Source organism: Vipera ursinii, assembly GCF_947247035.1.
Source record: "Vipera ursinii genome assembly, chromosome: Z".
In the NCBI taxonomy this organism is placed as follows: Eukaryota; Metazoa; Chordata; class Lepidosauria; order Squamata; family Viperidae; genus Vipera; species Vipera ursinii.
Window position 1 is genome coordinate 124,572,857 of NC_139517.1, and position 26,813 is coordinate 124,599,669.

Below are 26,813 nucleotides of genomic sequence, written 5' to 3' on the forward strand. Positions count from 1 at the left end.
TTGGGCTCAATTACGGTCGTAGGTTGAGGGCTAATTGTACAGTATTCTGAACTCTTCTTATTTAGGCTTACATTTTAAACTTGCCTCTGTCTCTTCGCGTACCAACTGCTCTCTCTTGTGACCACAAACATTTACATTAACTGAAGCCAAACTCTGTTAACTGGGAAAGGTGTGACATGCACGGTGGGGGGTGTCACCCAGTTAATGGCTAAACAATGGCTTTCTCCTTCTCAGGCTGTTTCACAATCTCAGTCTCACCCCTGCCCTGGCCTTTACAATGGTCAATAGGTTATTGTTTCAGCCATGGCTGGCAGACTGGGAAGAAACAGACCTAGAAAAGCGTGAAAGAAATTCTTTCAAAGGAAACTCATTGTCAAAGTTGTAAAAGTTGTTTCTTAAACAGATAAATGTTCTGTAGAGTTTTACAGGGAGTCCTCCATTAAGAATCATTCATTCGGTGACCGTTCAAAGTTACAGCAGCTCTGACTTGTGACCGTTTTCACACTTACAAACGTTGCAGCATCTCTGTGGTCATGGGATCAAAATTAAGAGCGCCTGGCAACTGACATGTACTTATAAATAATAATAATAATAATAATAATAATAATAATAATAATAATAATAATAATAATAATAATAATTTTATTTATATACCGCCCTTCTCCCGAAGGACTCAGGGCGGTGAACAAGGCAGACATATAAAAAAATACAAAAATACAAAAGTTAAGAAGGATTAAATATATGCCCACTAAAAACAGTAAATACAAATATTAAAGTAACAATAAAAAACCCCACCCATCCCCCATCAGGCCAAGCTGGCTTGTTCAAATAAATGTGTCTTCAGATTGCGACGGAAGGAGCAAAGATCGGGCGCCATCCGGAGCTCAACCGGCAACCGATTCCATAGCTCCGGGGCGCCCACAGAGAAGGCCCTCCCCCTGGGGGCCACCAACCGACATTCTCTGACCGGTGGCACCCTGAGGAGGCCCTCTCTGTGGAAGCGCACAGGGCGGAGGGAAGTTGACGCCGGCAGCAGGTGCTCCCTAAGGTACTCCGGACCCATGCCATGTAGGGCCTTAAACACCATTACCAGTACCTTGAATCTCACCCGGAAGACAGTTGCAGTGACCCCGGGGTCGAGTGACGCCCTTTTGTGACCTTCCGATAAGCAAAGTCAGTGTGGGGAAGCCAGATTCATTTAACAACCTCGTTACTAACTTAACAACTTCAGTGATTCACTTAAGAATTGTGGCAAGAAATGGGGCAAAACTCAACAAATTTCTCACTGAGCAACATAAACCTTGGGCTCAATTCCAGTCCTAAGTCATACCTGTAAATGAAGGACCAGCTGCAAGCTTCTTTTTGAATAAAGGGCCTGCTTCTTTCCAGGATCTCAAATAAAAACTCCTAATTTACATAAATCTATGTTGTCTCTAACTGGGGGGATGCTTCGCTGCTGGAACTCGTGCAACGTGACCAGTTGCATCTCAACAAATCTTGTTAGAGAAAAGTGTGAGAATCCTGCTTAGAAAAATATTGTTTCGGGTTTCTAGCTAAAGAACCTGACGTGCACACTGTGGACGAGCATAAGAGAATGGTCCTGAGGACGGAAGGAAGAGCCGTTATCATGGCAACAGTCACTAAAGAGGGTCTGGGTCCAGAAAAAGAAAGTAACTTGAGAATACAAGCCGCTCCCTAATTCACACAAAGTGAGGAAGGGGGAGCTCATTCAGACTTGCCAGATTCTGTCACTACGGTTGTTAACAATAAAAGTATTTCTAACTTATATTTCATTGGTTTCCTAGTCTGATCTGCCTTGTAGGGCTCATATCAATCCTAAAGTTGCTGAGAATTGAGAAACATTGGGCTGAGTTACAGACTTACCATACAGGTAGTCCTTGACTTACAACCGTTTGTTTAGCGAACCATTTCAAAGTCAACATCAGTGAAAAAAGGCAACCTAGGGACTGTCTCATGACCAAAATTCAGGCATTTGGCAATCAACGTGTATTTACAACAACTGCAGTGTTCCAGGGTTATGTGAATGCTGCCTCCGACCTTCCCAGTCAGCTTCTGACAAGCACAGTCAACCGGGGAAGCCAGATTCGCTTAACTGTGTGATTCGCTCACCTGCAAGTGATTCACTTAACAATTATGGCAAAAAAAGTCGTAAAATCAGGAGCTCATTTAGCAACTGCCTTGCTTAGCAATGAAAGTTCTAGTCCCATTTGAGGCTATAAGTTGTGGACTACTTATACTTGAAATTTCAGTGCTCAATAAAAGCATGTTCCAATTTATATCGCAGACTGTATACTGCACGGGTCAGAAAAGAGGGCTGAGAAAATATCTACAGATCCCTCACATCTTGGACATAACCTGTTTCTACCTCTCCCCTCAAGACGACGCTATAGGGCACTGCACGGCGAAACCACTAGACACAAGGATGGTTTCTTGAGGACTGGGTCCTCAAACTTGGCCACTTTAAGACTTGTGGACTTTAAGACTTGTGAACTCCCAAATTCCCCAGCCAGCCATGGATACCAAACCACATGGATAGCTGTATTATTGTTACCCGTCTCATCTTTCCTATGACCTTTAGCATCTTATGACTATCCCTTTGTGTTTACATCTATGATTTGTGATTATTGTATTTTATGATTAGGATCATGATTTACCACTTGATGCCTGTATGTACAGCGAGACCTGGTGCAACGAAGACAAATTCCTTGTTTGTGTGTCCAATCACACTTGGCCAATAAAGAATATTCTATTCTATTCTCTTTATTCTTACCTGCTCCATCACTTCGGGGGCCATCCAGCAAGGGGTGCCCACAAAGGTTTTCCTCACTTTGTTCCGTGTTATGTCCCCACCGGTAGCTAAGAAAGCACTTACGCCGAAATCTGAACACCAAAACACACAAAAAAAAAAGCGGTTGAAAAGGAAGCATTCTCTTTTGGCATGGGTTTTTTTTTTAAAAAAGCAAAAGCTATGACTTAGGTGGGGAACTAAGCCCCTATATCAGGGGTGTCAAACTCAATTTCATTGAGGGCCGCATCAACATTGTGGTTGCCCTCAAGGGGCCGGGTGGGTGTGGCCAGGGTGGGCGTGGCCTACTGGGTGGGTGTGGCTAGAGTGCATATGGCCTACTGGGTGGGCGTGGCCAGCTCTACATCGTTCGCATCAAGGGTGCCTATGGGGGCCTGGGCAGGAGTGGGACAGATCTGAGGGTCTCTGGAAGAAGGAGGGTCTCTGGGCCAGGGCCAAGGCAGTGGGGGCCGTTCCCTCACTGTTTCCAGGATGGCTTCGCGGGCCAGATCCGGCCCCCGGGCCTTGTGTTTGACATGTCTGCCCTATATGATGACTTGTGGACTTCAGCTCCTAGAATTCCTCCGGCTGTTGGAAGTCCACAAATCATAAAGGGGCCGTATTCCCCACCCGTGACTTAGCATCATGAAACTAAAAATGAATATTAAGAAAATAAACAACAAATAGTACAAGTCATCAAGGCCAAGGCCGATACCATATACCACATGTAGAAATGTCCTTGTGATCGCAAAGACTGAAATGTTTGCTGGAAGGCATCCAATGGCCAAATGTGTAAGATTGTTGATCAGGGTGTAGTTTTGTTATTCCTACCCTACTGCCTTGGGTTATTTGTCAAATAATAAAATAATAAAATTAAAAGAATAAAATAAAATAAAAATTTAAAAATAAAAAAAAAATAAAAAACAGAAAATAACAAAACAGAACAGAACAAAATATTCTGGCTGTTCTGAAACCCTTGCTTTTGTGTTGCTTTAGTTGTTGTCGAATCTGCTCCACCTGTTGTTGGGAAGAGAGAAATCTAAACCACAAGATATGAAAGGAATGCGAGTATTGTTATTTCTCTTCCCGAGCTTGTTTTTACATCTGCCAATATGCTGTCCTGGATGGATTTCCAGGAAATTCAGAGACTGACCCAGACTGGTCATCTTACAAATTCTTCCCAGTTTTTATTTGGGGTGGGGGTGGGGAAGAAAATGCAGTTCCATCTGAAATACGAGCAAGCAAGTAGGTAGGTGCAAGCAAACAGGAAAATGATTGTGGAACAGAGATCAGAAAGTCCTAAGGGAGACCAGGATTCTACCTTGTTTCCTGTTAATTTTCATGGGCCTACCGTGGAATATCCAGACATGCAACAGGGCAACTGGCCTGTTTTAACCATGGTTTGCTGAATAAGCCACAAGGATCTAAGTCCAAGTTTCTTGACCTCAGCAACCTTAAGATGTGTGGACTTCAACTCCCAGAATTCTGCAGAGACGTTGCTGGGAGCTGAATTCTGGGAATTGAAGTCCACACATCTTAACATGGTCACACAAAACAGAACATTGCAAGCAACGATTTGCAAGTCCCCCAATGGCTGGGTTTGGACATGACTCTAAGGTGACGTGTGATTTTTGCACTTCTACTTGAGCATGAAATTCGTTCAGAGCAAAGGAAGAAGTCCAACAGGCAATTATGTTTTTCCTGCAGGAAGTCCTTGACTTTCAACTGACCGCTTAATAGCCATTCGAAGTGCTTACCCATCTACCTGGGGGCTATTTACAATCAGGTTCTGAAGTTCTGACATTCAAGTCCCTCTGCAGTCACATGACCAAAGTTCTCACCCTTTGCAGCATCCCACAGTCACACGATTGTGCTTTATGACAATTTTGTCAAAACCCAACCTTTCTGGTTTTCAGCAAAACTGGGTCCACGGTCAGTCACTGGTTTTGCTTGCTGTACTTGCTTAAGAGCCAGTAAGTCCACCTAATGACTGCCACAAAGAAGGTTGTAAAATTGGGTGGTCACGTGACTGACCCATTTTATGAGTGTCCCAATAGAAGACTGTAATAGGCAGATTTCATTAGGATCATATGTTGAGGACTACCTGTATTTTGGTCATTGGAAACACATTCCACCATCTTGCTACCTCCAGAAATTAAGAATCATGCATGTGCATTTATGCTATATAGGTTCTTTAAACACAACTCTCCAATTTTTCATATGGGCATTTTGCCATATTCCATGTGTCTATTAAAATAACACTGAATTGATCTGCCAAGCCAAAAACAAAGTCTGAATTTCTGAGAGAAGTTAAAACACATTTGCAAGGTCTTTTTAATCAGCAGTCCTCGAGTTACGACCACAATTGAGTCCAGAATTTATGTTGCTAAATGATAAAATTTGTTATGACTTTTCCTGCTACATTTGTTAAGTGAATCTCTGCAGTTGTTAAATGAGTAACACGGTTGTTGAGTGAGTCTGGCTTCCTCATTGACTTTGCTTGTCAGAAGGTCACAAAAGGAGATCATATGGCCCTGGGACACTGTGACCGTCATAAATACATGTCAGTCGCCAAGCGTCTGAATTTTGATCAGGTGACCATGGGGGTGCTGCAATGGTTGTAAGTATGAAAAATGGTCATAAGTCACTTTTTCCAGTGTTGTTGTAACTTTGAAAAGTCACTAAATGAACTATTGTAAGCCGAAGACTACCGGTATGCAAGGTTTTTCTCCTTTTTTGCCACTGTCAAAAGGAAACAATACTGCAAGAGATGTTCCAACTACATAATGCTGAAAGACTTCAACACCTTTTCCAAGACCATCTTTAAAATGATGAATTAAAAAACATCTATAAAACTGACAAGGTGAGCTGAAGATCCCCTCTGGTATTCTGCATAAATGAACTTAGTGGCGTTTCTATCGTGGCTTTCATGCAACTGATTAATCATCCAACAGGAACAATTCCCTACTTTTATCTGAATACAACACGCAGGGGATGTCCAACGGTTTTAGAAACGATAACAAAGCATGGAAGAATAAGATGCAGACAAAGTTGCCAATTTCGGACACAACATAGCTCCCTCCAGGCTGGGGACAATGAATTTCCAGCGAAGGCATCAATAAGCATTCAGGAGTCAGCTTAATAAAGACAAATCGGAAGGTTTTGGATGCCCCTTGAGATGATCTCACACAGTTAGAAGAGCTTGGAAGTCAATGAAACAGAAGGGACGAGTTGCTCTAATTTATACTACAGCCCAAGGTGGTTGTGGCTCTTAAGCTAATAAACGGTTGTGATTAAAAATGAAAGAAAGGCAATTAAAAAGACACACTCTTGATTATAAAGAATCTGTGGAACAGCTCTGTTACAAAATCCTGAAATGTACAAAGTTGGTTTTGAGAGGGAGGGAGGGAGGGAGGGAGGAAGGAAGGAAGGAAGGAAGGAAGGAAGGGAGGAAGGAAGGAAGGAAGGAAGGCTGGGAGGAGAAGAGTCACAGCAGACCAGTGCACACATGTGTGCAGTTCGTCTCAAGTGAGTGGCGAGCCGGACCGCATGCAAATGCACAAACAGCTGGACTGCAAGTTGAGCTGCCTGTGCATGCATGGGCACATTGGCCCACTGCTCACATGAGTCAAGCTGCACGCACACATGTGCACTGGCCCACCGCTCACGTGACTCAGCTGCGAATAAGTCATGGCCCGGTAGTGGGCCACGGTGTGGGGGTTAGGGACTCCTGGTTTAAATGACAGAGAGCGAGAGTGGAAAGCTAGGAACTACGGGCCTCTGATAAAAATAAAGAGTTGTGTGTGGCCTGTAAATTAGTATAGCAGAAGCTAAGGAGTGCAGTGCAGTCCTCCACACCAACCGAAGAAAACTCGAGTGCACAAAATCCCTCAACCTATTCCAAATTCACCAAGGTGAAACTGAGGCACAAATGGGTTGTAGAAAAAGGAGAAAGACAAAAGGGCTACGGCAAACATGTTTCTCTAGATGATGTCCTGCTAACAAGGCATAGTCTCAGAATAACCATCGCTGAATTTAGATTGAGCAGTTGAGAATTTTTACATGGAAAATCTCTTCATGCTGCCCAACTCCGGTAAATTGTCGACCCCACCCCACCCCACCCCCAAGTTGGGAAAGGAGACACGTGTTAAGGTGAACCTACTTAGTCAGACAATTCAGAGCTGCTTTTGTTTGGACTCCCTCCAAAGATTTGGTACTCACCGGCAATCTGGACTGACCCATCTTCTCCCAGTAGGATATTGCCAGCTTTCACATCCCTAGGGAAGGAAGGAAAGAAGGAAAGAAGGAAAGAAAGAAAGAAAGAAAGAAAGAAAGAAAGAAAGAAAGAAAGAAAGAAAGAAAGAAAGAAGAAAGAGAGAGAAAAAGAAAGAAAGAAAGAAAGAAAGAAAGAAAGAAAGAAAGAAAGAAAGAAAGAAAGAAAGAAAATATAGCCATGAGTATGAGATGCAGATTCTGTGTTTCCTTCCCATCGTGTCAAGCAAAAGCAATGCTTTCTTAAATCAAAATCAGCACTATGACTGCTCTAAGCATTGATGACCATTGCAGTGTCAAAATGTGGGTGTTTGGTGTTTGAAGTTACAACGGCACTGGAGAAAAGACATATTTATGACGCTTGCAGTATTCCTGGGTCACGTGATCATCTTTGGCAACTTTCTGACAAGAAAAGCCAACGGGCAAGCCAGATTCACTTAACAACTGGGTTACCAACTTATTTATTTATTTATTTTTATTTTTATTCCATTTATATCCCGCCCTTCTCCGAAGACTCAGGGCGGCTTACAAGCTTAGCAGTAGCCTTCATTCTATGTATATGCCTGCTTATTAGGGCTTTCACGCACACCCCAAGCGGCATTATTACAAAGTCAGCTTAATTGTCCCCCACAATCTGGGTCCTCATTTTACCTACCTGGGAAGGATGGAAGGCTGAGTCAACCTTGAGCCTGGTGGGACTCGAACCTGCACTAATTGCAGGCAGCTGGTGTTACTTAAGGAGGCATCAGCCCACTGCTCCACCAAGACATTCACTTCACAATTGTGGCAAGTAAAACGGGACTAAAGTCACCCAACAACTGTCTTACTTAGCAATGGAAATTTTGGGTTCCATGGTGATCATAAATCGAGGTCTAGCTAAACCCTACAAGAGTCCAAGCCGGCAAAAAAGAATGGATTCGTTGGCAAATACGTTGTCCCTGAAGATGATTCTGGATCCGATCCTGCCGCCAGACGGAGGTTTCTACATCTTGGAAAAACTCTAGGAGTTGTCCAGCTGCTGCCAAAACAACGACCCAAGCATAATGTTCTCTAGGCATTAAGTAACAACCCAGCCTTTGACAGAAAAATGTCTTGGGAAAGGCTACGGTTCAAAAACCCTGAGTTGGGCCAAGGTCCAGTGTTTGATAGATGAACAGGTCAGCTGTCTTAACAACTGACAAATTTGCTACTGCAGTTGCAAATGCAAGCCTTGGTGGAGCAGTGGGCTAATGCCTCCTTAAAGTAACACCAGCTGCCTGCAATTAGTGCAGGTTCGAGTCCCACCAGGCTCAAGGTTGACTCAGCCTTCCATCCTTCCCAGGTAGGTGAAATGAGGTCCCAGATTGTTGGGGGCAATAAGCTGACTTTGTAATAATGCCGCTTGGGGTGTGTGTGTGAAAGCCCTAATAAGCAGGCATATCCATAGAATGAAGGCTACTGCTAAGCTTGTAAGCCGCCCTGAGTCTTCGGAGAAGGGCGGGATATAAATGGAATTAAAATAAAAATAAAATAAAAAATAAAAATCTTTGAAACAAGCTGCAGGTCACCCTCGATGTACGACCACAATTGAGCCCAAAATTTATGTTGCTAAGTGAGAAATTTATTGAGTTTTGCCTCATTTTACGTCTTTTCTTCCCAGAGTGAAACACTTCAGGTGTTGAATCAGTAAATCCATCTGGCTGCCCCACTGACTTAGCTTGTCACAAGGCCGCAAAAGGGGAATCACCTGGCCCCGGGACACTGCGACCTTCATAAAGGTGAACCACTTGTCAAACATCCAAATCTAAATCACGTGACCGCAGGGATGCTGCAAACGGTCGTTAAGTGTGAAAAGTGGCCATAGCGAACGGTCACTAAACACGCTGCTGTAAGTCAAGGACTATCCATATAGCAAAGGGCTATTAGGAAGCAGACGTAAACACACATACAACTAACGGGTCATTGAACGTATTTCCTCTTCTGGTAAAGGTTAGAGGATTTGGCAAACGAGAAAGCATTTCCGTTTTTATAATTTTTTTAAATTGTTTTTTTTATAATTTTTTAAAATTGTTTTTAACTTTTGTATTTTTTGTTTCAATCACCCTGTAAACCGCCCTGAGTCCTTCGGGAAAGGGCGGTATATAAATGTAATAAAATAAAATAAAAATAAATAAATAAATAAATAACTACACGGGGGGGGGGGAACTCCTTTAAGGAGAAACAGTGAAGACAATTAACCAGGGGAACAGCTTGCCTCCAGAAGTTGTGGGTGCTTCATCACTGGAGATTTTTAAATAGAGACTGGACAGCCACTTGTCTGAGATGGTATCGGTTCTCTGCTTGAGTGGGGGGGGGGGCTGGACTAGAAGACCTCCAAGGTCCCTTCCAGCTCTATTTTTATTTCATTCCATTCTTTCCCTCCCTCTTGTTCTCCTGGCCCTCTTGAAGACCCCTTGACGCAGTCTTCCTCTTCACTAAGGCTCTGGCAGGGAGCTCCATTTTCACAGGATGCCTGGCTTCCTTTGACTTTGACATACTAGATCAGCGCAACTTTTAAGAAATGTGGACTTCAACTCCCAGAATTCCTTAGTCAGCATGCTGGGAGTTGAATTTGGGGAGCCGCACTGTTGAGAAACACTGTCCTCCACTTACAATCATTCATTTAGTGGCCATTCAGAGTTACAACGGCACTGAAAAGGTGACCTGTGGCCGCTTTTCATACTTACGACCGTTGCAGCATCCCTGTGATCATGTGATCGAAATTCAGACAGTGGGCCACCGACTCATATTTACGACAGCTGCGGCGGTATCCTGGGACTCCTCTAACAATCGTGTTACTATCTACAGAACTGCAGTGATCCACTTAACTGTGGCAAGAAAGGTTTGTAAAAAGGGGCAAAACTCATTCAACGCTTAGTAATGGAAACTTCAGACTCAATTGTGGTCATAAGTTGAGGACTACCTGTACTAGAGGCAGTACCTGTTTTAAGCTTTTAAAAAAAATATCCGGATTTTTGTCTGCAGATTTAATGATATACCTGATGTTTCCCAACACTAGAACAGAGGTTTGAAAGAAGATTGTTAATCTCAGCATTCAGCTTCCTTGGACCTCAACAAATGGCAGGACCTAGTTGACCTTGGTTAATTTTTAATTAAGCAGGATTAAACCTGGTTAATACTTGGATAAAAGACTACTAGGAAATCAATTAATCAATCAATCGGAATAGACCTTGGAGGTCTTCTAGTGCAACCCCCTACTTATGCAGGAGATCCTATACCATTTTGGACAAATGTCTGTCCAGTCTCTAAAACTTCCAGTGTTGGAGCTTCTGGAGGCAGGTTGTTCCACCAATTAATTGTTCTGTCAGGAAATTTCTCCTTAGTTCTAGGTTGCTTCTCTCCTTGACTAGTTTCCATCCGTTGCTTCTTGTCCTGCCTTCAGGTGCTTTGGAGAAGAGATTGACCCCTTCTTCTTTGGGGCAGCCCCTGAGATATTGGAACATTGCTGTCATGTCCCCCCTCATCCTTCTCTTCGTTAAACTAGAGTAGACATACCCAATTCCAGCAACCGTTCCCTATATGTTTTAGCCTCCAGTCCCCCAATCATCTTTGTTGGTCTTCTCTGCACTCTTTCTAGAGTCTCAACATCTTTTTTTACATCGTGGTGACCAAAACTGGATGCAGTATTCCAGGTGTGGCCTTACCAAGGCATTGTAAAGGCATTGCAAAGATGAAGTGAGGAAAGCTAAGGCTCATAATGAACTAAGGCTTGGAGCACCCACAAATTCTAGAGGCAAGTCGCTCCACTGATTAATTGTTCTTACTGTTAGGAAGTTTTAGAAATCAAATGAACACCCTGGAAGAAGAGAATGGCCAGTCATTTTTATACTGTCGCTAATGAAATTACATTAACTAATTACATGAAGCTGGCAATAACCCAACTAAGAAACATTAAGGCACTCAGATCTGGTAATTAAGGGATGGGAAACCATCAGGATATCTGAGAGTTGTAGGCTAGAATGGGAAGAAGGCAGATGCCAACCAATTTCTTGGCAAATCATTTCTAAGAAAAGTATGGTGGTATACCAATGAAGTTACCATGAATTGAATTTTTCCCAAAGAAAGTTTGACTTAAGCTTCCATGAATGCCACTTAAGGCGGCCATACTGACTTATATTGAAAAGAGTGACCTTCACTTAAGCCCTTCTGTTCTCAGTATCATCTATACAGGTAATCCTCAACTTACAAAAGATCATTTAGTGACCATTCAACATTACAACCGCACTGGAAAAAAGTGACTTATGGCTGTTTTTCACACGTATGACCGTCGCGGCACCCTCATGGTCGTGTGATTTATATTCGGATGCTTGACAGCTGGCTCATAGTTATGATGGTTGTAGTGTCTGTGAGTCATGTGATCACCTTTTGTGATCTTCTGGCAAGCAAAATCAATGGGAAAGCAAGATTCACTTGACCACGGTGTTACTAATTTAACAACTGCAGTGATTCACTTAACACATGTGGCCAGAAAAGTTGTAAAATGGGGCAACACTCACTTAACAAATTTCTCACTTAGCAACATACATTTTTGGCTCAATTGTGCTTGAAACTGGAGGACTAGCTTTACACTGCAGGGGAAGGCATTAACCAGGTTGGGAAGGTCACTAATGGCAATCACATGACCCAGGGGATGCTGGGATGTTGCAACCGACATAAATGCATGCTGGTTGCCGAACACCCAACTCTGATCAGGTGACCATAGGGATGGATGCTGCAACAGTTGGCCAGAGGTCACTTTTTTCAATGCCACTGTTACTTTGAAGAGTCGCTAAACAAACGGTTGTAACCCAAGGACTACCTGTATTAAATTACTACCCATTCAAGCTAGGTCCTAAGATTCTCTTGAAAATTAATGAGAGTGTTTGAGGACCAATTTTTCTGGGAAGAAAGAAAAGAAAATATTTGTAGCTCAGGGCTGAACTGTGGGCTCCTTGGTGCTCTCTGAGCTGGGTGGTTTTCTTGCAGATGTTTCATGACCCAGCTAGGTGTGTCGGGTTTGCTACACATTCTCATAGTTTGCCCTGGCAGTTTTCTGGTATTCTCCAAGGGCAGAAAATCCTCGACTTATAACAGCTCATTGAGTGACTGTTCAAAGTTAGAACACCATTGAAAAAAGTGACTTATGACTTGTTTTTTATTTCCTTCCCCTCCCACCCACCATGGCCCTAGGCCAGACATGTCAAACACAAGGCCCGGGGGCCAGATCCGGCCCGTGAAGTGGTTTCATGCGGCCCGCGAAGCCATCCTGGAAACAGTGAGGGAACGGCCCCCACTGCCTTGGCCCTGGCCCAGAGACCCTCCTCCTGCCAGAGACCCCCAGATCTGTCCCACTCCTGCCCAGGCCCCCATAGGCACCCTTGATGCAGACGATGTAGAGCTGGTCATGCCCACCCAGTAGGCCATACGCACTCTAGCCACGCCCACCCAGGCCACACCCACCCGGCCCCCTGAGGGCAACCGCAATGCTGATGCCGCCCTCAATGAAATTGAGTTTGACACCCCTGCCCTAGGCACTTCTCCAAAGGAAAGTTATGCCACCATCATAATCCTTAGGGCCTCTGCAACAAAGAAGTCTTACTTGCATTCAGCTGAACGGTTCTTTTACACTGGAGTAACCCCACGCAATCATATCTCTCTCACACAGATATCAAAATTATGTGAGCACCATCTGAGCCAACCCCAGTGCCGTCTCCAAATACACCCTTTTCCTTCTCTTCTAAGTGAGCATTAGCCATTGTAATAAGGATATCATTTCCTGGCGTATTCGGAAAACTAGAGAACCCAACATGGCCCTCTTACAAAAACAGGGATCCACAGTGCTGCTTTTGGTACCCTGCTGCATCGGGAAAACGGTTCATCCAGAAAGAGAGAAGATGTGTGAAGTGTTGGACAGGAGCCCTAAAAGTCTTTATGCAACGCAGATCATAGAATCACAGAGCTGGAAGGGACCTTTAAGGTCATCTAGACCAACCCTCTACTTGAGCAGGAGACTCTATACCAGGGGTAGGCAACCTCGGCTCTTTTATTTATTTATTTATTTATTATTTATTTATTCGTTTTATATACCGCCCTTCTCCCGGAGGACTCAGGGCGGCGTACAGAGCAAAGTAAGTATACAATAAACCAACAATAAAACAAATAAAACCCCAGATCTACAAATAAAACCCCAAATCTATCAGGCCAGGCCAGCTTGCTGGAATAGATAGGTTTTTAAATCTCGCCGAAAGGTGCGAAGGTCGGGGGCCATCCGGATTTCGGCTGGTAAGCGGTTCCAGAGGATTGGCGCACCCACCGAGAATGCTCTCCCCCTGGGGGTCACCAGCTGGCATTCTCTGACCGGTGGTACCCTGAGGAGGCCCTCTCTGTGGGAACGCACAGGACGGAGGGGTGTTGACGCTGGCAGTAGGTGCTCCCGTAGGTATTCTGGACGCATGCCATGTAGGGCTTTGTATGTCATCACTAGCACCTTGAATTTCACCCGGAAGGCAACTGGAAGCCAGTGCAGCTCACGAAGCAGAGGTGTAATATGGGAGTATCGGGGAGCCCCCTAAAGCGTCCGTGCAGCTGCACTCTGTACCAGCTGAAGCTTCCGAGTGATTCTCAAGGGCAGCCCCATGTAAAGAGCGTTGCAGTAGTCAAGACGAGAGGTCACAAGTGCATGGGTGACTGTACGTAAGGCATCCAGGTCCAGATAGGGTCGTAGCTGGCGCACCAGGCGAACCTGAGTGAAAGCCCCCCTAGTCACAGCTCCTATGTGATCTTCTAAGGAGAGCTGTGAATCTAGGAGGACACCCAGGTTGCGAGCCCTATCTACGGGGGGCAGTAACTCGCCCCCAATATTAAGGGATGGAATACTCTGAATATCCTGACATGCCGGTATGTACAGCCATTCAGTCTTGTCCGGGTTGAGTTGAAGCCTGTTCCTCCCCATCCATTCCTGGACCACTTCCAGGCAACGGGACATCACGTCAAGGGCATCACTGATGTGGTTTGGGGTTGAGATGAAAAGCTGGGTGTCATCAGCATACTGATGATAGCCCACTCCAAAACCACGGATGATCTCACCTAGCGGCTTCATATAGATGTTAAACAGGAGAGGTGAGAGGACCGACCCCTGAGGAACTCCATAAATGAGAGGCCTCGGGGTCGAACTCTGGTCACCCGCCAACACCCACTGTGAACGTTCCAGAAGGTAGGAGGAGAACCACTGAAGAACAGTGCCTCCCACTCCCAATCTCCTGAGACGCCGAAGTAAGATACCATGGTCGATGGTATCAAAAGCCGCAGAGAGGTCTAATAGGACCAGGACAGAGGAATGACCCCTGTCCCGAGCCCGCCAGAGATCATTCATCAGAGCGACCAATGCCGTCTCCGTGCTGTGTCCGGGCCTGAAACCCGATTGGTACGGGTCTAGATAATCAGTATCTTCTAGGAACAGAGGAAGCTGATGTGCCACTACGCTCTCAACAACCTTCGCAAGAAAGCGAAGGTTGGAGACCGGGCGAAAGTTGTTTAAAACAGCTGGGTCCAGGGAAGGCTTTTTGAGGAGGGGTCTCACCACCGCCTCTTTCAAGGCTGTGGGGAAACTGCCCTCTTTCAATGAAGCAGTTACCACTGCATGGATCCAGCCTCGTGTCCCATCCCAAGCCGAATAAACCAGCCAAGAGGGGCACGGGTCCAATAAGGATGTAGTGGAGCTTAGCTTCCTCATGATCCTTTCTACCTCGTCCAGAGTCACAGGATCGAACTCTTCCCAGATAACATCAACAAGACTGTCCATGTTCTCATCGTCAGACTCTGCCCAGTTGGAATCCAGACTGGTCCGGATCCGAGCGATTTTGTCCAGCAGATGTTGGCTAAATTCCTCAGCACGACCCTGCAAGGGATCCTCCTTCACCTCTAGATTAAGGAGGGAGCGGGTCACCCTAAACAGGGCGGTCGGGCAATTATCTGCGGACGCGATAAGGGCAGCATAGTAATTAGACCTTGCCCTCCTTAGCGCCGCGAGATAAGACCTCATAAAGGACCTTAGTCGCGATCGGTCGGATTCGGGTCGGCTGGATCTCCAACAGCTCTCTAGGCCCCGTCTCTGCCGTTTCATCTCCCGGAGCTCCATAGAAAACCATGGAGCCCACTGGGATCTGCAACGGGTCAGGGGCCGCATGGGTACAACTCGGTCGAGTGCTTCTGTGGCTGCCTTTTCCCAGGCTTCCACCATGGCACTGGCCGAGCTATGAGCAAAGGAGGCAGGTGGGGGGCCAAGCATGCTCAGCTTGGAAACCTCTCTCTTTCTCCTCAGCATGGCTGGCTCAGGAATTCTGGGAGTTGAAGTCCATGAGTCATAAAAGAGCCGAGGTTGCCTACCCCTGCTCTATACCATTCCAGGCAAATGGCTGTCCAGTCTCTTCTTAAAAACCTCCAGTGATGAAGCACCCACAACTTCTGAAGACAAGCCGTTCCTCTGGTTAATTGTTCTCGCTATTAAGAAGTTTCTCTTTAGTTGTAGTTTATTGATTGCCAAGTTTTCCTCGGGTTTTCCTATCCCTTCCTGGGCTATTTAAATCACATTGGCAAGGTCTGTACTGAACACCTGGCTGCAAAGTACTCAGCTGGATTTTAGCCTAGCCCCTTGTTCAACCCAAGGCCACATTTTGGAAGTAAGAGGATGTAGTAACAGGAGAGAGCTACAAAATCGAGTCTTTATTTATTCTTGCCTCCAGCAGCAATAACTATGTTGTTTGACGACTTTGCTAGCAACTTGCAGGCTGCAAATTTTCCTTTCCTCTTTGGGGAATGAATTCAGGAGTGCTAGGTTTATTTTTCCTGCTAATTACAGCATACCTTGAGGGGTTTTTTTAAGGAGCTTATGTGAGAAACATGTGTCTGAAAATCAAAGGAGTGAGTTGTGAGACAGGGAAGGGAAGGGAAGTACATGGACTTATGCACTGGACAGGGAAACACCAACGATGTGTGAGATTGGAAAAAGAACTTTTTAGCGTGTTACACACACACACACACACACACACACACACACACTCCAAGCTTGGAAATTTGTATCCACATCTGAGCTAGCAAACTACAAATCCTTGCCTGGGCTTGAGGACAAGGCCCTCTCCTCCCTCTGTGGATAAAAATCCCCAAACCTGGAATGCAGTGTGTGTGTGTGTGTGTGTGTGTGTGTGGCACACATGTGCTTGCCTGCTAGCAGTTGGCAGGGAGTTTGTGGTGCACCAAATTATCCCCACATCGAGTTAGCCACCCAGTGTGACTTGTTCCGTTCGGACCCAGCTGTCTTAAGTCAGCTGTGTCCAGTGCGTGGCGTTGAACAGGCCACACCCACCTGCTAGGCGACTGGTGGTACTCAAAATACTGCCATATCCTAAAGTTGGTAAAAATCTCTGAAAAGGTTGAAAAGCCCTGGTTTAGAAGAACACCCCCCCAAGGCCACAATTGTTACACATCAATTCAAATTATGTTCTAACTCAAGATGTAGTTTCTTTAGAAGTTGGCGCAATGTGCAAATCAAGGCATTATGGTTTATTCAACAAATGGGGTTATAATCTGTTCTTGTCTTAGGGCTGTCAGTGAAGACGGCCTCTTTGCCAATTGGACACTTTCAAGACAGACTTTCTCATCTTCTGTGATGCTTTAAGAGGCAACACTTAGGATGTATCTTTGAAGCTTGTCTAAGGAACACAGTGCTGGATCCTTTGTTGGCAAGAATAGCCAACCCCTGGAAGATAGGCTCAAGATATAGACTTGGGCCCTATCTAACAAAATGAAATTCAATGTAGAGAAAAATAAGATTCTACCTTTAGGCAAGAAAAACCAAATCCAGAGGTATAGTATAGGGGGTACCTGCCTCAATAGTGATAACTAAGTGAAGGATCTCGGAGTCCTAGTGGACAATCACTTAAATAGGAGCCAGCCGTGTGCTGCAGCTGCCAAAAAAGCCAACACAGTTCTGCATTAACAGAGGAATAGAATCAAAATCAGGTGAAGTATTAATACCACTTTATCATGCCTTGATAAGACCACACTTGGAATACTGTATCCAGTTTGGTGGCCACAATATAAAAAAAGATGTTGAGGCTCTAGAAATAATGAAGAAAAGAGCAACCAAGATGAATGGAAGGCTGAAGGCTAAAACATAGTAAGAATGGTTGCAAGAATTGTGTTATGTCTGGTTTAATGAAAAGAAGGACTAGGGGTGACATGATAGCAGTATTTCAGGGGCTGCCACAAAAAGAGGTAGTTAACCTATTCTTTAAAGCACCAGAAGGAAGGACAAGAAGCAATGGATGGTAGATTATCAAAGAGAAATCCAACACAGAATTAAGCAGAAATTTCCTAACAGTGTGAACAATTAACCAGTGGAACAACCCGCCTCCAGAAGTTGTGGGTGCTCCAACACTGGAGGTTTTTAAGAAGAGATTGGACAGCCATTTGTCTGAAATGGTATAGGGTTTCCTGCCTGAGCAGGGGGGCTGGACTAGATGACCTCAAAAGTCCCTTCCAACTCCTGTTATTGTTATTGTTGGAATCTGGTTGGGAAGGTCACAATTGGCAATTACATGACCCCTGGACATTGCAACCATCGTAAATACATACCGGTATTGGTTGCCAAGCACATTATTCTGTTATTTTATTACAGGGGCTCAATTTCAGAGAGATGTTCAACTCTAAAGAAGAAAAGAGGGAATTCGGAGCTGAGATGAGGAAGAATGTCACTCTCACCTAAGAGGGAAACCTGTTCTTATAGGATCAAAGTTCGGAAGGAAGTGATCCCTTGTTAAGTCCTTTAACTGTACCAATTTTAGATTTCACTTTTTTGGCGACAGCAGTGCTGTCAATCAATATCAAGTTTCAATTCAGTTCCAGCATGTTGTGGTCTTGAATCAGTAGCAAGAGAGCACAAGTGAGGCTCTGTGTTCTGATGCCTTAATCTTCTCATGGCACATTTTATTCATCCTTTTCATTCATTCATTTCTCCTTTTATGATCCCCAAAGCAAGTGAGGAAGTATGTAAGCAAGTAATCTACTGATGGAGGACGAGCAGAAAAAGAATGCCACACAGCAGGTAATGAATAACACACAACAGTTAACAATGGCAATTGTTGTTGTTAACAATCTTATGATAAGGCAACAAAAAACATCCATCTTGTGATCCATCTTGTCAACATCTCAGGACCCAAGAAATGCTACTTTCAATCTTAGAAGATTCTATTCCTATACTTGCAAAACAACAAATCAAGAAAAAAAACATCTAATAAAAACTTGGACAGATTTTATGACAGTTTCATTCAACTGCGAAACTGTGAGCATCTTAGACCAAGCTAAGTCCAAAAATGCTACAGAATTTCTGGGTACTGTCAGTCAAACAAATCAGCCCTTAACAGGCACATACAGATAAATCACATTTACATACTGTTTAAAAGAGACAATCAAAAGGCTAAAAAGACCACACTGATTGACCAGCCACACTCACAAGTGCAGTCTTTAATGGAACTGCATTTGCATAGACAGAAGTATGCAGTGAGGTACCCCAAGGCTCTTTTCTGGGCCCAATGCTCTTCAACATCTTCATCAATGATTTGGATGAGGGGGAACATCAAATTTGCAGATGACACCAAGCTGGCAGGAATAGCCAACACTCCAGAAGACAGGCTTAAGATACAGAAGGATCTGGACAGACTTGAACACTGGGCGCTATCTAACAAAATGAAATTCAAGGGTGAAAAAAGTAAAGCTCTACATTTAGGCAAGAAAAACCAAATGCACAGGCATAGTATAGGGGGGGTACCTTGCTCAATAGTAGCAACTGTGAGAGGGATCTTGAAGTCCTATTGGACAATCACTTAAATATGAGCCAGCAGTGTGCTGCAGCGGCCAAAAAAGTCAACACAGTCCAATGCTGCATTAACAGAGAGATAGAATCAAGATCACGTGGTGTCACTAGCAATAGCACTTAGACTTATGGTTGACGGTGCCTTACAGTGCCTCCCATGGAGAACAGAGTGCTTTATAGCCTTCTCTAAGAGGTTTACAGAGTCAGCATCTTGCCCCCCTCCCCAAAACAATCTGGGTCCTCATTTTACCGGTCTCGGAAGGATGGAAGGCTGAGTCAACCTTGAGCCCCATCAAGATCGAACTGCTGGCAGTGGGCAGTGAGTAAGTCTGCAATAACGCCTTCTAACCAGTGCCCCACCAAGGGCAGTGTCTTACAATGTCTTGGTAAAAACATACTTGAAATATTGTATCATGTTTTGGTCACCACCATATAAAAAAGACTTTAAAAAGAGTGCAGAGAAGAGCAACAAAGATGATTAGGGGACTGGAGGCTAAAACATATGAAGAACGGTTGCAAGAATCGCATTATGTCTTCTTCTTGTTGTGCGATTGGCGATTGGACGTTGGCGATCCTGTTTTTATCAGTAGCTGCACGAAAAAGTGCAGCTGAGTTTTGTCCAAACCAGTCCCTTAGATTTTGAAGCCATGATGTTCTTCTTCTGCCTGGACCTCGTTTGCCTTCAATCTTTCCCTGGAGGATTAAATGGAGTAGGCCATATTTTTCTGGGTGTCACATCACAGGTCCGAAATATTCTAACTTTCATTTTTTAAATTGTTTTGATGATTTCCATTGGCTTTTCCAGGCGGGTTATCACCCCCTCATTTCCGATCTTATCAACCCAGCTTATATGTAACAGCCGCCTGTAAATCCACATTTCAAATGCTTCTAGTCTCTTCAGGTGGCCTTCTCTTAAGAGACCAACTCTCCACTCCATAGAGCAGGACAGAAAAAATATAACATCTGACAATTTAATTTAATTTAATTTAATTTAATAACATTTATATACCGCCCTTCTCCCTGAGGACTCAGTGCGGTTCACAGGGCAGAATAAAATAGTGAATACAAACATTAAAAAAAGATTAAACAAATTGCCCTAATTAAAACAGTATAAATACAACACTAAAAACCCCCAGAAAAGTTAAAAAAACAAAAATAAAATAACCCCAACAAGCCTGATGTTCAATCTTAGGCTTATGTCGTGACTGCAGAAGACCTTTTTCATTTTTGAAGAATGCTATTCGAGCTTTCTCTATCCTTGTCTTTACTTCAGTGGTCATGTCCCACCTTTCATGTAAGAGCCTTGGTGGAGCAGTGGGCTAATGCCTCCTTAAGTAACACCAGCTGCCTGCAATTAGCGCAGGTTCGAGTCCCACCAGGCTCAAGGTTGACTCGGCCTTCCATCCTTCCGAGGTAGGTAAAATGAGGACCCAGATTGTTGGGGGCAATAAGCTGACTTTGTAATAATGCCGTTTGGGTGTGTGTGTGAAAGCCCTAATAAGCAGGCATATACATAGAATGAAGGCTACTGCTAAGCACATTTGATTTGTGCTTAGATTGTAAGCTGCCCTGAGTCTTCAGAGAAGGGCGGGATATAAATGGGATTAAAATAAATAAATAAATAAATTGGAACCGAGGTGTGTGATCCTTTCAACTTTTTCAAATGGTATTCCTTCCGAATTTATTGGTGGTAAATGAACGGGTTGTTTGCTGACGACCATGATCTTGGTTTTTGAGGTGTTAAGCTTCAAGCCGTATTTTTCAGATATTTCTGTGACTCTGTTATGTCTAGTTTGATGAAAAGGACCAGGGGGTGACATGATAGCAGTGTTCCAATATCTAAGGGGCTGCCACAAAAAAGGTATTCTCCAAGTGTGTTTGTGTGTGGGGGGGGGGAGGTAAGGCAGGAAAAGCAGCAATGAATGGAAGTTAACAAAGGCGAGAACCAACCTAGAACTAAAAAGAAATTTCCTGACAGTGAGAACAATTAATCAGTGGAACGACTTGCCTCCAGAAACTACAGGCACTCCAACAAGAGAAGTTCTTAAGAAGAGACTGGGCAACCGTTCGTCTGAAATGGTACAGGGTCTTCTGCTTTAAAGAATCGCTTTCCTTTTTTTTTCCAATGAAGGAAGTCCACAGCTCCAAGATTTTCCAGCCTCCCTAGCAACCCAAACCATGTGGTTTTCAGACTGAGAGAGGCTGCTGCAAGGCACAGTTTTAAACGTCATTCTTTCTTAAGGTTGCCAGACTTAAGGTTCAGCCTTGCTGATCATAAAGAGACTGGCATTCGATGAAAAGGGACCGCTTGTCAGTCATGAATCCCACAACTGGCAGCCAATCAGAAACGCATCCGATGGAGGATACTGCAACCTCAAGAAATTGTGGGCCCTTTTCATACAACGTGTTAGTGAGGAAAGGTTACCACCAGATCCTTCCTGATAGTTTTGCAACCAGAGTTTAACAAGGCTCTTTGACTGGCAGTTGTCAATCCTGCTTGAGTTCCTGTTCCCTTACTGGCAGAAGTCATTCAATGTCTTCAGTCATAAATAAGCACACAGAAATAAACCACATTTACACACCGTTCAAAGGAGGCAATTAAAAACCTAGAAAGGAAACAAAAAGACACATTGTCTCCAGCAGGCAATTCCCAGATAAGCAGGGATTAACACCAGACAAACAGGGAAACGTGTGGGGGAGATGGTAGATGGAAAGTCGGAGCTCCGATTCTTCATGGTTAGGAAAAACATGGAAGCATCAACCTGAGCATCAACCATCTGAAGCAATGCATCAGAAACCCACCTGTGGATTTGCCCATTTTTATGCAGGTACTCCAATCCTTCCAAAACCTCTTTGAGGATTGTGGCTATTACAGGTTCATCCAGGACTCCATTCTTATGTTCCCCTTTGGCTACAATGTGCTTGATCACATCCAGAACAGAACCTGTGTAGATAAGAAGAAAAGGCTTTATTAAGTGGAAGAAAGAAGATTATCCTGATAATTTTTCTCTGATATCAAATTTGATGCCGTTGCTGATTTTAACTACCTATTTATTGAAGCAGGCTTCAATAAATCAAATGGTGGTTCATAAACTACAGATAGTCCTCAATTTGTTCAGCGACCATTAGAAGTTACAACAGCACTGAAAAGTGACACAAAAGCAGACCTCTCACTTAAGACCTTCACAGCATACACACCCAGTCAAGTGATCAAAATTTGGTTGTTTAGAATCCGCATGCATTTTTTATTTATGGTGTCCTGCAGTCACGTGATTGTTATTTGCAACCTTTTCAGCCAACTTCTGATGAGTAAAGTCAGTGAGTGAAGCTGGATTCTTTTAATACCCATACAATTGACTTAACAGTATAACAGAATTGAAAGGGACCTTGGAGGTCTTCTAGTCCAACCTGCTGCTCAGCAGGAAACTCTAGAACATTTCAGACAAATGGCTGTCCAGTCTTTTCTTACAAACTTCCAGTGATGGAGAATCCACAACTTCTGGAAGCAAACTGTTCCACTGATTAATTGTTCTCACATCATAAATTTCTCCTTAGTTCCAGGTTGCTTCTCTCTTTGGTTAGTTTCCATTCGTTGCTTCTTGTCCTGCCTTCAGGCGCTTTGGAGAATAGCTTGACTCCCTCTTCTTTGGGGCAGCCCCTGAGATATTGGAAGGCTGCTATCACGTCACCCCTCCTCCTTTTCTTCATTAAACTAGACATACCCAATTCCAGCAGCCGTTCCTTATATGTTTTAGCCTCCTGTCCCCTGATCATCGTTGTTGCTCCTCTCTGCACTCTTTCTACTCATGTCACCCCTAGTCCTTTTTCTCATTAAACTAGAGTCTAGTTGCTAGACATACCAAATTTCTGCCACCATTCTTCACGTTTTAGTCTTCAGTCCCGTAATCAAAAAGATCAGAGAATCAGGCCATGACTCAGTTAGCCAACCACCTTGCTTGGCCTTGGAAATTCTGATCCCAGTTGTGGTCATAAGTCAAGGAATACCTGTTCAACAGCTGGATTCATGGTTTCCCTAAACCAGAATCAAACAAGCCGAGTGATAGCTTAGTAAAGATATGGGTAACATGGATCTCAAGTTGCAAGGACCTCAAACCCACATTTACTCTTTGTATAGGGAATCAGAAACATGGCATGGGTCCGGAGTACCTTAGGGAGCACCTGCGGCCGGCATCAACTTCCCTCTGCCCAGTGCGCTCCCACAGAGAGGGCCTCCTCAGGGTGCTGCCGGTCGGAGAATGCCGTCTGGTGGCCCCCAGGGGGAGGGCATTCTCTGTGGGTGCGCCTGACCTGTGGAACCGTTTACCGGTTGAGCTCCGGATGGCTCCCGACCTTCGCTCCTTCCGACGTGATCTAAAAACCTATTTGTTTGAACAAGCCGGCCTGGTCTGATGGGTTTTGGTTTTAATTATTGTTTTAATGTAATTTATTTTTTGCATTTGGGCACTAGGGTTTAATTTGTTTTTAATTTTTGTATTTTGGGTATTTTGGTATTTATGGCCCTGTTCACCGCCCTGAGTCCTTTGGGAGAAGGGCGGTATACAAATCAAATCAAATAAATAAATAAATTTGAAAACGGCATTGTAAGGCTTTACCCAGCACTTACTCTCAAACAACTGGACAGCACAGGAAGAGGGAATGTTTAGATGAATGCCAGGCTGAAAAAGAAAAATACCCTTCTCAACTTTTCAATGTGAAATTTAAATATTTCTAATCCAGAGAGATTAGGCAACATTCACTAATTTACTAAACCTTTCACCTTTTTCTAATATTTAGGGATGACACAGCTTGCATTGTTTAGACATACCACTGCTGTAATCTGTTTATTTTGACATAATAAATTTACCATTAAAGGTAAAGGTAAAGCTTCCCCCGCACATGCGTGCTAGTCATTTCCGACTCCAGGGGCCGGTGCTCATCTCCGTTTCAAAGCCGAAGAGCCAGCGCTTGTCCGAGGATGTCTCCGTGGTCATGTGGCCGGCATGACTAGACGCCAAAGGCACACGGAACGCTGTTACCTTCCCACCGTAGTGGTCCCTATTTTTCTACTTGCATTTTTACGTGCTTTTGAACTGCTAGGTTGGCAGAAGCTGGGACAAGTAACAGGCGCTCACTCTGCTACGCGGCACTCGGGATTCGACCCACCAAACTGCCGAACTTCTGATCGACAAGCTCAGCATCCTAACCCACTGAGCCACCATTACTACTCCTAAATCAAACATTCTTAATAGTAAGCAGGTTTGCTAAAAGATTTTGCAAGCTAAATCACCGTCTTCAAAACTGGTTTATTTTATTTTTTTTTATATTAAAGCCCTAAACTCAAAACCAGAAAACTTGCAACCACAGCCAAATTCAGAAGAAAAGGTACAGATTTTATGTTGTTGAGGTACTCAGTTAAAGCCGCAGGGTGCAGGAGGAAGCATGTTCAGGCTTGTTATCGGTGACCTGACAACTAAAATCCATTCAACTACGCCTTATTGAAAATTAAGACTTAAAAGTAATTATCTTGATGGCTGCTTAAGCTCAAGTGACAGCCTAAGAATACCCAATTGAAAATAGACCTATGACAAGGATATTTTGCATGGTTTAAAGCTGTTTTCTGACTTCTTCCAAAAATTGTACTTTCAAGATCTTTTCCACTACAGATTAATTTGCTTCATAAAAACACTGACCAGGTAATTAACCTACTTATTGGTTCAAAACAAACTGATGTATATTAGGTCCAAAAATTGCACATGTTCATTTAGGGACCATTCAAAGTTACAGTGGCACTGAAAAAGTGACATGACTGTTTTTCACACTTACAACCTTTGCAGCATTCCCATGGTCACAGGATCAAAATTCAGACACTTGGCAGGTGACTCATAATTATGACGGTCAGTGTCCCAGGGTCACATGATCCCCTTTTGCGCCCTTCTGACAAAGTCAATGGGGAAGCCAGATTCACTTAACAACCATGTTACTAACTTAGTAACTCCAGTGATTCACTAAAACAACTGTGGCAAGAAAAGTCGTAAAATGGGGCAAAATTCACTTAGCAAGTGTTTCACTTAGCAACACAAATTCTGAACACAACTGTGGTGATAACTTGAGGACTACCCTTATTAATGGAACGAAAGTGGGTGCAAAAGGGACTTGAGAACACAGGTAGTCTACAATTTATGACTGGTCATTTAATGACTTTTTAAAGTTATGCCAGAAAATTCTAACAGCTAACCACTCTATGGTGACCTGATTGTATTTTGGGTGCTCCGCAATTGGCTCATGTTTACAGCTGAATCATATGACTGTAACTTACAATGTTTTTTTTGTCAAAAACCAGTATTTACTTCCGGTTTCCAGCAAAAACTGGACTGTACGGATTAATAGGTTCACTTAAGGGCCAGTGTTTGCTTAACGACAGCAGCTAAAAAAGGTTGCAAAATTAGGTCAGTCACATGATGACCTGCTTTAGGACCATCATGGGTTATGACAGTAATTGTTCACTTACAGTCGTAAGGCGAGGACTACCTACAGTATTTTGTGGCTGCTACAGAAAGTAGCTGATTTCCTCCTAGGATTATTTGTTATTTAAAATAATAATGCCAGCAAAGTCTCTTCCCTTATATAAATCTATATATCAATTAGACCAAACTTAGAATCTGATGCATGCTTCTAATTTTTTATTATTATTTATTTATTTATTTTAATTCCATTTATATCCCGCCCTTCTCTGAAGACTCAGGGCGGCTTACAAGCTTAGCAGTAGCCTTCATTCTATGTATATGCCTGCTTATTAGGGCTTTCACACACACCCAGAGGCATTATTACAAAGTCAGCTTAATTGCCCCCAACAATCTGGGTCCTCATTTTACCTACCTCGGAAGGATGGAAGGCTGAGTCAACCTTGAATTATTACATTTCAAAATAATATAGAGGAGCTGGAAAAATAGCTAAACAAAAAATGGAATTATGACAACATTTCCCAACCTTGGCAAACTTTAAGATGAGTGGCACTCATATTCCGAAATTCTTCAACAGCTCTCTGACTGAGAACCTCTAAGAGTTGAAGTCCATACATCTTAAACTTGCCATGGCTCAGATACTGATTTGCATCAGCATTAAAAGAATCACATCACTTCCTTTGTGCAAGTAGGTGGTTATCCATCCAGTGTTTCCCCAATCTGCCCACTTCTAGATCTGTAGAGTTTAACTCCCAGAATTCCCCTGCCAGAATCTTTGCTGCTGGGAATTCTGGGGGGGGGGGTGGAAGTCACTGAATGAAGACATTCTTTAACCCAGCCATTCTCTCTCTCTGTGTCTCTGGATATTTATCGTGCCTGTTTTTCTTTATAATTTTCTTTACTACTGATGGGTGCTCTTTGTAGTTTAGTTTTCCTGTTTTAAGCTTCTTAAGGAGAGAATGCAAGCTGACCCGAGTCTCTCTGGACAAGAGTGACATACAAACCCTCGTAAAGAAACGGTTTCTGAAGGAGCAGAGGTTTGAACCTGGCAAGATACACAATAAGTGTTATCTATGTACTGTACTGAAGTGTCTCCAGAAATTGCCAACAGGCTCAGTAATATGTTACTAAAACCAACTCTAGATTATTTCAGATATTTTCAAGCATCCAGTTCGGATGCTGGAAGAGTAAAGAAGCTGTTGCAAATGTGCTCTTTAGAAGGTTTTTAGTATACATATAAACACCTACATACATATATATTAAAGGCATTATTAGTCCCAAAGCATCAAACATATTCTAAAGCTGCAAAAAGAGAAAAGTTCAAATTCCTTCCTTCCTTCCTTCCTTCCTTCCTTCCTTCCTTCCTTCCCTTTATTTCTTCTGCCAT

General features: G+C 43.6%; 1 protein-coding gene across 3 annotated transcripts in view; it reads right to left on the reverse strand.

Moving 5' to 3' along the window:
- The window catches only part of OXSR1 (oxidative stress responsive kinase 1), a 101,910-nt gene that overhangs the window by 40,959 nt on the left and 34,138 nt on the right, over nt 1-26,813 (reverse strand). For all 3 annotated transcript variants that reach the window (XR_014494168.1, XM_083377000.1, XM_083376999.1), the window contains exons 4-6: nt 21,768-21,909; nt 7,028-7,083; nt 2,792-2,901 (exon numbers count right to left, since the gene is read on the reverse strand). Coding sequence is in view for 2 of the 3 variants with exons in the window: in XM_083377000.1 (XP_083233126.1) it covers nt 2,792-2,901; nt 7,028-7,083; nt 21,768-21,909 (308 nt within the window). In the remaining variant the exon portion in view is untranslated. The remainder of the gene's footprint in view (nt 1-2,791; nt 2,902-7,027; nt 7,084-21,767; nt 21,910-26,813) is intronic.